We start from the raw sequence: 11,933 nt of genomic DNA, 5'->3' as shown, positions 1-11,933 counted from the left end.
GTCTTCATTCTCTATTTCTGTGAGATCGCGGTGTTTTTTAAAATATGTTTTTATTGATTTGAGAGAGAGAGAGGGGAAGGGAGGGGGAGAGAGAGAGAGGAATATGGTTGAGAAACATCCGTTGGCTGCCTCCTGCACGCCCCCTGCTGGAGACTGAGCCCCAAACGCCCAACATGTGCCCCGAGGGGGAATTGAACCGGCGACCTCTTGGCGCTCAATCCACTGAGCCGCACTGGCCGGGAGTGTTTTGTGTTTTTAGGGATGGGTGTCAAAGGTCCGTCTCAGAATCCGATGAGGCCTACGGATGCCCTACTGATAAAATCCCTCGTCGACGCCGCACGAGCTTCCCGAGGCTGTCGTAACAAATTCCCCGAAACTGGGCGGCTGAAAGTCAACGTTTGTAGTCTCGCTGCCCAGGAGGCCGGGAATCCAAAAGGAAGGTGTCCACGGGGCTGGTTCCTACTGCAGGCTCTCAGCGGAAATCTGTCCCATGCCTCAGCGATAGCTTCTGGGGGCTTCTGGAAACACTCAGCATTCCTCAGCTTATAGATGCATCACCCCGATCTCTGCCTGTGTCTGCCCACGACCTACGCTATGCGTGTGCGTCTCTTTTCTTCTTATAACACCACTCAGGTTGGTTTAGAGCCCACCTTACGTCAGTACAACCTCACCTTGTCTTAAATAGTCGCACCTGTGATGATCTTAGTTTTTTAAAATTTATCTGTGCTGTTGAAAGTATTACCGATGCCCCCCTTTATTTTTCCCATGGACCTCCCCACCAGCCCCAGGCCTTCCCCGCAGTATTGTCTGTGTCCATGGGTTATGCATAGATGCATATAAGTTCTTTGGTTAATCTCTGCCCATCCCTTTCCCTCTGAGATCCCTCAGTCTGTTCCATATTCCATGTCTCTGCATCTATCTTTTTGTCAGTTTATAATGTTTATTAGATTCCACATGTGAGTGAGATCATGGGGATACTTGTCTTTCTCTGCCTGGCTTATTTCACTCAGCATAATCCTCTCCAGGTCCCTCTATGCTGTCCCGAAGCGTAAGAGCTCCTTTTTCACAGCTGCATAGTATTCCATGTGTGTAAAGGATCATCCTCTGATGTGGGTTGCCTACTTAAGGAGACCCTACTTACGGGATCCTTTTTCACGGCTGCATAGTATTCCACGTGTGTAAAGGATCGTCCTCTGACGTGGGTTGCCTACTTAAGGAGACCCTACTTAAGGGATCCTTTTTCACAGCTGCATAGTATTCCACGTTGTAGATGTACCGCAGGTTTTTTATCCACTTATCTACTTGGGCTGTTTCCAGATCTTTGCTATTGTAAACGTGATGATCCTGTTTTGAAATGCCATCCCATTTTGAGGTACTAGGGGTTAGGGCATCAACCTGTGTTTTTTGAGGGGGCATAATTCATACTATAAAGTACACCCAGAATTTTTCATGCCGTTTCAAGAAGCTCCTTCCAGGACCCAACGATAGCTCTTCGGAGCTCAGGTTAAAATCTCTATTATAGCCCGGTCGGCGTGGCTCAGTGGTTGAGCATCGACCTCGGAATCAGGAGATCACGGTTCGATTCCGGGCGCGTGCCCAGGTTTCAGGCTGGACCCCCAGTAAGGGGTGCGCAGGAGGCAACTGATCAGTGACTCTCATCATTGATGTTTCTCTCTCTCTGTCCCTCTCCCTTCCTCTCTCTGACATCAATTTAAAAAACCCAAAAAACCTCTATTATAAATGGACTAAGGACAAGGGAACCCCAAATTCCCATAAGGCATTAAAGGAAGAATCAACCCTGGCAGAAGGAAATGATTCTGAGAAAACTTACCCCTGTCACTGTGGAGACGTGGGATGCCCCTCTTTGTAGAAGCTACGGTCACTGTGTTTTCTCTCTTTTCTCAGTGAAGCCCAACTCCCCGAAAGATCTGAACTTCTCGTGGCATCAGGAAGCGATGACAGTGACATGTTCCAATCTGCCCTACGGGGGCCTCTTGTATGAAGTTCAGCACAAAAGCGCTTTTGACACAACGTGGCAGGTGAGTGGGGTGGGAGATTCTCGGGGCTATTGAGACAAAACATCCCCAAGATGCTAACTCTGAGGACACGTGAGAAAGAGAGAAAGAGAGAGAGAGAGGCAGTGATATTAAGATTTCTTTAAAGGATTTGGTCTGTGGTTATAGGCCAGCAGGCTAGAAACTGAGGGAGGGTTCAAGGTCATGGTCTTTAGGCCCAATTCCTCTTTCTCTGAGAAGTTCTCACGTCACACCTTCAACTGATTAGGTGAGGCCCACCCACATGAAGGAGTGATGTAAATGCAACTGATTAGGGATGTTAATTACATCTACAAAAAAATTACCTTCCCAGCAGCATCTGGAGTGGCGTTTGAGCAAATAACTAGACGCCCGGTCTGCACCCAGTAGAATAGCATAGCTGCTCATCAAAGGAATGAAAATTAGAGCCACAGTCGGCACAGGGGATTTGCCTAAACAGCAGGCAAAAAATAAAAAATAAAATAATAATAACACGTGAGGCTATTCAATGACACTCAGCATCAATAAACTCGGAGGGCTTGTCTGTGGTCTGACTTCTGATCCCTGTTTTAGACACTAAAAAAAAAAAAAAAAAAAATCAAAATGTGATTGAGTTTTTACATAAAAAGATGTGTCCTGGAGAATTATCTAAAATAAATACAGCCCGGGCTGATGTGGCTCAGTGGTTAGAGCGTCGGCCTGCACACCGAAGGGTCTCGGGTTCGATTCCCAGCCAAGGGCACGTACCTGGGTTGCAAGTTGGATCCCCGGCCCCCCGGTTGGGACCCGTGTGGGAGGCAACCTATCGATGTGTCTCTCTCACATCCATGTGTCTCTCTGTCTCTTTCACTCTCTCTGAAAAGCAATGGAAAAAATATCCTCAGCTGAGAATAAAAAATAATAATAATAATAAGAGGAATTACGGGTCACCTCTCAGTGATTCTTCGTGAGCATCGGAGGTGGTGTTTGCTGTAAAGGATTTGTTCCTGTTTGGAGGGGAGCATGGAGGTGCTGACCCATCTGTTTGGGGTTGTTTTTTTTTTGCTGTTGTTTTGAGGCCACAGATCTGGGCAGAAAGAGAAACTCACACAAAATTCCCCAAGAGAAGGAAACTTGAGTTTCAGGCAAAAAGACAAAAAGCCCAGGTCAGGTCGCCCATCCTCCTGTTTGCTTTCCTCCCTCCAGTCTGACATGAGAGACACCTGCAACGTTACGATCAACGGCCTGGATGGTGACAAATGTTACTTCTTCCGGGCCAGAGTGATGACCACGGAGTCCAGCCATGGCCCCGAAGCCCACCCCAGCGACTGGTCCGAGGTGACACACCGTCAGAAGGGTGAGCCGCGAGGTAATGCTCCTTACGCGGCGGCCTGACGCCATCCAGGGCCCGCAGCCTGGCTCTGCTGGTGGGCGGGAGGGGGCTCCTGAAATCACACGTGACCTCATTCCTCGTCCAGGGATCGACTTGAAGGCCATGCCTCCACTTGGGTTTCTCTCCAGCCAGTCTTTTCAGTGGGGCTAATTTTTATTTTTTACTTCTTTTGACTTAGCAACACTAATAACAAGAACCGTTTATGGATGGTTGTTGATATAGGTATAGGTGGGTAAGTAGTTATATAGATAAATAGATAAATGATAGGATTTGTTAAATACTTGATAGATGATTGATGGATGGGTGGATGGATAGATGGACAGACAGATAGATGTTGGATGGATGGATGGGTGGATGATGGATGGATGGACAGATAGATGCTGGATAGATGGATGGACAGATGATGGATGGACGGGTGATGGATGGATGGATGATGGATGGATGGATGGATGGATGGATGGATGAGTGGATGATGGATGGATGGATGGATGGATGGATGGATGGATGGATGGATGGGTGGATGGATGGACAGACAGATAGATGTTGGATGGATGGATGGATGGATGGGTGGATGATGGATGGACAGATAGATGTTGGATAGATGGATGGACAGATGATGGATGGACGGATGATGGATGGATGGATGGATGGATGGATGATGGATGGATGGATGGATGGATGGACGGACAGATAGATGTTGGATGGATGGATGGATGGATGAGTGGGTGATGGATGGATGGACAGATGATGGATGGACGGATGATGGATGGATGGATGGATGATGGATGGATGATGGATGGATGGATGGATGGATGGATGAGTGACTGACTGGTGACAGCAAAAAGCCAGCTTTGACATCCTCAATGCTCATACCTGTGGTTACACTACCTGCCTGGTGTGTTCTATGCAGAGACACCTTCTCTCTTTCCAACTTAAATCAAGATTTGCTGACACACTGACATTTATACGGGGGGGGGGGGATGGTGGGGGGGGGCTGGCGCTCAATCGAGCATCGTGTGGACATCTAACAGCACCCGTTCCGTCTGTCTTGCCGTAGCTTCATGCCAGGAGAAAACGCTTTTCTCAAGATTCGTTTTCATTTACTGCATGGTGGCCTCGCTGACGCTGTTCCTTTTCGTCTTGTGCCTGTGGAAGATATGGAGGTAAGGATGACCCCCGCGGGGCCCGTTGGGCACACGGGCAGAGGGCTTTGCTTCCAACAGGTCCAAGAAGTGGGGGAGAAGAAGAGCCTTCCAGTGGTTATTTACCGGAGCATCGCATCCAAAACAGCTCCTCCAGTTTTTGTTGCTGTTAATTCTCACCAGAGGATATATATTTTTTTCCCATAGATTTTTTTAGAGACAAGGGAAGGGAGGGAGAGAGAGAGAGAAACATTGATGTGAAAGACACATTGACTGGGAGGAACGCACCCCGACCGGGGCCAGGGATCGAACCTGCACCCCAGGTACGTGCCCTTGACCGGGGATCTAACCGGCGACCCTTCAGGGTGCTGGGACTGACGTTCTTACCGCCGAGCCAAACCGGCCAGGACCATGTCTGGAAGTTTGAATATCAAATTGAAACGACCCTCAAGGGCCACCGAGGGATAACCTATCACACAGGCCCTGTCTCTCCGTGTCCTACGAGGGGGAACTCAGCTGTATTGTTTCGTTGGAGCTGCCGGAACAACGGGCCACAAACTGGGGTGTCAAACAACAGACCTGTATCTCCCAGTCCTGGAGGCTGGAAGTCTGAGGTCCAGGTGTGGACAGGGCTGGTTTCTCCTGAGGCCTCTCTCCTTGGCACGGAGACGGGTGTCTCCTCCCTGTGTCCTCCATGTGCACCCACAAGCCTGGTATCCCTCTCCCTTGTCACAAGGACTCCTGTCATATTGAATTAGGATCGTGTAAAATTACAACCTCTTAGGTTCTGTGCACGGGGGGGTGTGAATTAAACTGACAAAAAGAGAAGACTAGGAGAAAAAGCATCTATTTCTCTATCAACGCAACATTTTTATGGGCATGGGGCATCACAGAAAATAAATTAAAACCCCGAACGCGGTTAGTCTGAGGGTGGGTAGTGGTTATATACCATTTTAACAATGAGCGGTAAATTGGGAAAAAGCGACTCGGCGAAGGTACCGGGGTTTGAAGCTCTACGGGGGGTTAATGGCGCGAAGGTGAGCCGAAAATGTGCGAAGGAAACGAACGGTAGATAAAGGTTCTCCGCGCAGAATTATCTCGATGTCACCTCCGGAGATAAGACTCTTTCTCCATTTCCTGGTGAGGGGGGCGGCGGGGAGAGGGGGCGCCTCCCTCGAACGGAAACTTCCTTTGCAAAACGGGGGTATGGATGCCTCGCTTTTAGGCAGACGGGGGAGGGCCGAGAGGCAGAGACATCCTCTTGGTGGCCTTCAGCTCCAAACAGTCCGTATCCCAATAGTGGATATTGGGGGCGTAGCTCCCTGATGGCCATCGGCCCCCACCTTGATGACCTCGGAAGTCCAGGGAGTTACCCCGTCTGACCAGACTCTCCCGGACCCTTTCAGGGTTAAGAAGCTGCTCATGCCCAATGTGCCTGACCCCAAATTCACCTTCCCTGGGCTCTTCGATTCCCACCACGGAAACTTCCAGGTAAGGGCCACCTGCCCCCCCTGGCGCGCTCCACAGGTGGTGATATCTCCCCACCCCGTGCGCCTGTCAAAGGAAGAAGCATTCAAACCTATAGAGAATTTTTGTGAGTTTATTTCAGCCAAACCGTCGACAACGCTCCGGGAAACGGCAGCTCTGCCCCTTGTTTTATGTGTCACAAGCCAAAGAGGAGACGTAAGGGGGTCCCCCTGAAATCCACGGGTGACGGATGCGGGGGAACCTCCGGGGTTGGGTAGAAAGTGAAATGACAGACACATGTCTTTTACTCAGGCGGGTGCAGGATGGTTGACTCAACAATTAACTCGATGACAACGAGGGGACGTGCGGTCTCTGCAGAGCGGGGCCTGGGCCCTGACGGGTCCGGAAAAAAGGGAAATTACCCTGACATCCCAGCGATTTGTTATCCCAGATGCAAAAAGACAAGACAGGCTCAGTTCCCGTAAACATGGACCTTTGTCAGGATGATTCAGGCCTAGGACCTGACGACCCTCCATAAACTGCTTTTAGTTTAAAAAGTTTTCGTTTCAGACCATCCCGTGGGGTTCCTTTCGGCCTCTGAGTTTGCAAGGCCGCCCGCAGGCCTCCCCTGAGCCCGTCGGGTGAGCGTGGGGCCCCTTTGGGCCTCCCCTGAGCCCGTCTGGTGAGCGTGGGGCCCCTTTGGGCCTCCCCTGAGCCCGTCGGGTGAGCGTGGGGCCCCTTTGGGCCTCCCCTGAGCCCGTCTGGTGAGCGTGGGGCCCCTTTGGGCCTCCCCTGAGCCCGTCTGGTGAGCGTGGGGCCCCTTTGGGCCTCCCCTGAGCCCGTCTGGTGAGCGTGGGGCCCCTTTGGGCCTCCCCTGAGCCCGTCTGGTGAGCGTGGGGCCCCTTTGGGCCTCCCCTGAGCCCGTCGGGTGAGCGTGGGGCCCCTTTGGGCCTCCCCTGAGCCCGTCTGGTGAGCGTGGGGCCCCTTTGGGCCTCCCCTGAGCCCGTCGGGTGAGCGTGGGGCCCCTTTGGGCCTCCCCTGAGCCCGTCTGGTGAGCGTGGGGCCCCTTTGGGCCTCCCCTGAGCCCGTCTGGTGAGCGTGGGGCCCCTTTGGGCCTCCCCTGAGCCCGTCTGGTGAGCGTGGGGCCCCTTTGGGCCTCCCCTGAGCCCGTCGGGTGAGCACGGGGCCCCTTTGGGCCTCCCCTTTGAGTTTCCCCTTGAGCCTCTGAAAGCAGCTGCTTGTCTTTTTTTTTTTTTTCCCTTTGGTTCCAGAGAGAGAGAGAGACACACACAGAAGCTGCAAGGCTCTATTTCTCAATCAACCCCAGCGATCACCACCGTGGCCCCCCCACCCCACCCCAACCGCCCGCCTCCTCGCCTCTGATCTCATCAGGAAGCTGGGTTCTTCCTCGGTTCCCCCTCTGCCGCCTGAAACTTCTGCTTTCCGACGTCCAGCCGTTGCTTCATTCACCGGGGAAGCACTCAGGGGGGCTGAGCCCCGGCTGGAGGGGAGGGAGGGTGCAGGGACCGGCCCCCACCCCGGGGAGCTCAGCAGGTGTGGGTATAAGACCAGGAGTGTGACCGGGGTTTTGTTTGTTCTCTGGGGCTGCCAGAAACTGGGGGCTCAAAACATCACAAATCCATCTTCTTTCCATCCTGGAGACCCGACCGAGGGTGTCCCAGGGCCGAGCTCCCTCCAGAGGCCCCAGGGAGGGTCCTTCTTGCCTCTTCCAGCTCCTGGGGCTCCAGGCGTCCCCGGGCTGGTGGCCTCCTCCCTCCCGTCTCTGTGTGTCTTCTCCTCTGTGTCTGTGTCTCTTCCAAGGGCTCTGCCCTTGGATGTCGGGCCCCCCTGACCTAGGACGACCTCATCTCAGAGCCTTCACTTCATCCCATCTGCAGAGACCCTGTTTTCTAATAAATTCACAAATTTCAGATTCACAAATTCTGGAGGTCAGCCCGGCCAGCGTGGCTCAGCGGTTGAGCCAACCGATGATCTAAGAGATTGCAGTTGGGGGGCTCAGTCTCCAGTAGGGGGCATGCACGAGGGAGCTGATCAATGACCCTCTCTCATCACTGATGTTTCTGCTTCTCTCTCCCTCTCCTGTCCTCTGTCTCTAAAATCAATAAAGACATAGTTAAAAAATTTCTAGGGCTCAGGACTTGGGGGGTATATATTTAAAAGAGAGAAAAAAAAAAACCACCCAAAAACCTTTCCTCTAACCTCTTATGTGCTGTGCCGGAGGTCTGTAAATTAAATCGACCAAAAAAAAAAGATGAAAAAGACTGATTAACAGGAGAAAATGTTTATTTCCTATGCACATGACATGTGGGGGAGCTTACAGGAAAGATGTAAAAACTCCAAAGAGGTGGTTCCACGCGGGGCTGATACGCATTTTAACACAGGGCGATGGAGCCGGGAGAAGAGACGAGACCAAGGAAAGGGGGTCTGGGGCTCGCGAGGGGCAGGGAACGTGTGGACAGGGGACTGGGACGTGCCTGATAAGTAAGGTTTATTAGTCAAGTTCTCGCTGGGTCGGGCCGGACCGGGAAGGGAAAGTGGAGAATATTTCCTAATGGAAATTTTCTGTACAAAGGGGAAATTCACGGCAGAAAGAGGGCAGACGGCTCCTGCTGTGTTTGCTCTTTTTAAATGGCTTTCAGCTCAAAACAACCCTGCAGCCAACCAGCCTCTTTGGGGGTGGCCTGAAGGGAGAGGGGAGGCAGGTGGAGAGGACAGGAGGACACGGTGCTGTTCTCCTTGCCCTAAGACCACACTGGTGTTCGAGACATCGACTGGTCGGTTGCTTCCCCCACGTGCCCCCCGACCAGAGTCAGGGATCGAACCCGCAAACCAGGTACGTGCCCTTGACGGGGAATTGAACCTGCGACCCTTTGGTCTGCGGGGCTCACCACTGAGCCACACCAGCCAGGGCTAGACCTGCCTTTTATCATCACAAAGCCTCTGTGAAGATGCTGAATTCGAGTCCTTTACGGCTCTATTGCGAGTGGCATTTCCATGGAAAGGGCATGTTGGGGTGCTTGGCTGGGGAACCCTTGCACCAATCCCCCTACAGGAGTGAGCTGGGTTTTTTTTCTTTTTTTTTGCATTTTTAAAAATTTATCTTTATTGTTGAAAATATTACAGATGTCTCCCTTTTCCCCCCATTTGATACCTTCCTCCCCACTCCCCCCTTCCCAGGCCTTCCCCCACTATTGTCTGTGTCTGTGGGTGATGCATATAAATTCGTTGCTTAATCTCTTCCCATCCCCTCCTTCCCCCCTTCCCTCTGAGCTCCCTCAGCCTGCTCCATGTTTCTATGTCTCTGGATCTATTTTGTTCATCCGTTTATTTTGTTTATTAGATTCCACATAGGAGTGAGATCATGGGATACTTGTCTTTCTCTGTCTGGCTTATTTCACTCAGCATAATATTCTCCAGGTCCCTTCCTGCTGTCCCAAAGGGTACGAGATCCATCTTTTTCACAGCTGCATAGTATTCCACGGTGTAGATATACCACAGCTTTTTTAAATCCACTCATCCACTGATGGGCACTTGGTTTTCTTGCATTTGAATAAAGATGCTTTGTCCCCGCAGGAATGGATTAAGGATACGCAGAACGTCACCCACTTGAATAAGACGGAGGACCGGGAGCAGGAATGTGTCCTGGAAGAGGCCCTGGTCATCCAGCTGCCCAAGACCGAGGCCGAGACACCCGAGACGACGATGACAAGCTCATTGTGCCTGCAGACGGCCGAGAAAGAAGCAGCTGCTGGGGAACCCGGGCCGCTCCCTTGTCAGCCCCCCCAGGGAGGAGAGATGCTCTGTCTCAAGGGCTTCATGTTTGTGATGAGTGACAACTCTTATGTGACGCTATGAGGGGCTGCAAACTAAAAACCAACTTTGGGTCTGTGCTGACATTTACAGACTGAGGGGAACTTCTCAGAGACTCGACGCCCATCCCCATGTAGGGGAGACCCTGGAGCAATGATGCCAACATCTCAGGGTCACCGAAGACCCCAATCCTATCTCCCGCTCAGTGCTTTTCCAGAGTCAGCTTTGACCCCACGGGAATAATTATTCAAGGGCTCGAAGGCAGATTTATTGCATGAGGGAGGCGATTGGTTGGAGCGGTTCTTTGCTCTTGTAGCTGATGTTTTCACATAAAGTCGAGCAATTTCTGGGATCCCTTGTTACTCAGAACATGGATCCAGCAAGCGAGCCTGGGAGGCTCACGATGTGAAAGGAACCCTGCTCCCCAAATGCCCACCAGCCACCCCACTCAGCTTGCAAGAACTGGGGCCATTTCCTTCCAGAGACTCCATTCTGCTTCCTGAGTCCACACCAGTGACATTCATCGTGTCTGGGAGGTATTTGAATTTCTGAATGCTCTGTGCGTAGTCCCCTGAGGCATCCCCCGCTGAGTGTAGGTGACACCGGACACCGAGGGTCAGAGGCCACCTGTCGCTACTTGAGCCACATTAAGCAGAGACAGGGTTGAATCATACATGAGCGTTTATTCCAATAATGCCGGCAGCAGGGGAGAGCAGTCGGTCACCCTGGAAATTTTGCTCTGACCCCCCCTCCCACCACCACCAGTTGGCTGATTTTTTTTTTTTTTATCAGTTAGGGAGAAAATAACTCGGTGCAGCTGTGAGTTGCAAGTGTCACAGGGAAAGGGGAGGGGAGGGTCTGCAGCCGGGCCTTCAGGAGCTCAAAGTCCGGTAACCAGGCGGCTGACCGTCTGTGACGTTCCAAAGACCTCAGCTCGTTCCTGGGACCCGAGAACGGTCAGCGTTCCTGAGGCCAACTCCCGGAGGGGGGTCAGGGTCCGGGGGCAGCAACCAAATCAAAGCCCGTCCTGTCCTTGGTCTGTTCTCAAAATGCATTTCTTTTCCGCCGGACGGACCCCCCGAGGCGTCTTATCTTCTTGACAGCCTTGTTTCGCCCTCCGGCTTCCCGGGGTCCGTAAGAAAACCTCTTATTGAGAGTCTGTAAGGTGAACAATTATCAAACGACTGCGGCTCTGTTCTTAGCACGCGCCCTTCCCCCCATCGTATGTAATCGTTCTCATTTTTTTCATCGAAATAAAGATTAAAAAAAAAAAAAAAGAGTTGTCACGAGAACCATGGTGAGATTGAAGTAGGACGCTGATGTGACTGCAGATAGCGCAGAGCATGCGTCGCTTTATCTCCTCGGGTTTCTAGATTGTGCCGGAAGCTTCTAGATTGTTCAGATCTCGGTGCCTTACCTTGGGGTGGAGTTTACCTCCCTTCTCTGCGCCGGGTGCAGCCGGTTATCATTGCTCAGGCACTTGGACTCTGCAATTAGAAAAAGCATCTTTTCACCCCCCTGCCCCCCAAAACACGTGTCTTCCAACACAACAGGGAGAGAACACTGTGTCATTGAAATAGCGCAAAATCCAGAATGCAAATGGCATCGCCGACCACCCGCCAAGAAGTTGTAGAGACCGACAAAAATCCCACCTTTTTTTAAAAAAAAAAATTAAAAAATGTTTTTTATTGATTTTAGAGACAGAGAGAGAAACATCAACATCGATCGGCTGCCTCCTGCACGCCCCCTATTGGGGATCGAACCCACAACCCGGGCATGTGTCCTGACCGGGAATCGAACCAGTGACCCCCCGGTGCCCAGGGCAAGGAGCAACCACTGAGCATCACCATCCAGGGCTGGTCCGCATTTTAACTAAAAGTCCCATCATGGTCTCGAGGCCCAAATCATGGCATCTTATCACCCAGGAGACAGGAGCAGCTGGATGCCTACTGTGGATGCTTAAAACACACAGGACATTCAATTAGGTTTTTAATAGGAAATAAAATAAAATAAAATAAAATAAAATAAAATAATAAAATAAAATAATAAAATAAAATAAGAATAAAATAAAATAAAATAATAAAACAA

The 11,933-nt window shown here is 51.4% G+C and overlaps 1 protein-coding gene across 1 annotated transcript; it reads left to right on the top strand.

Annotated features, from left to right (window-relative positions):
* Window positions 1–3,224: 3,224 nt before the first annotated feature.
* LOC308551955 (cytokine receptor-like factor 2) lies at window positions 3,225–10,186 on the top strand (the record flags this gene model as incomplete). The annotated part of the gene is made up of 4 exons (XM_081126877.1): window positions 3,225–3,381; window positions 4,463–4,568; window positions 5,954–6,038; window positions 9,609–10,186. 4 exons carry the CDS (start codon window positions 3,225–3,227, stop codon window positions 9,888–9,890), a joined length of 630 nt encoding a protein of 209 aa, XP_080983003.1. The 3' UTR covers window positions 9,891–10,186.
* Window positions 10,187–11,933: the final 1,747 nt, after the last annotated feature.

Source organism: Miniopterus schreibersii (assembly GCF_964146895.1).
Source record: "Miniopterus schreibersii genome assembly, chromosome: Y".
Taxonomy (NCBI): domain Eukaryota; kingdom Metazoa; phylum Chordata; class Mammalia; order Chiroptera; family Miniopteridae; genus Miniopterus; species Miniopterus schreibersii.
The sequence above is the reverse complement of the archived record's forward strand: the minus strand, read 5'-3'. Positions and strand labels throughout refer to the sequence as shown.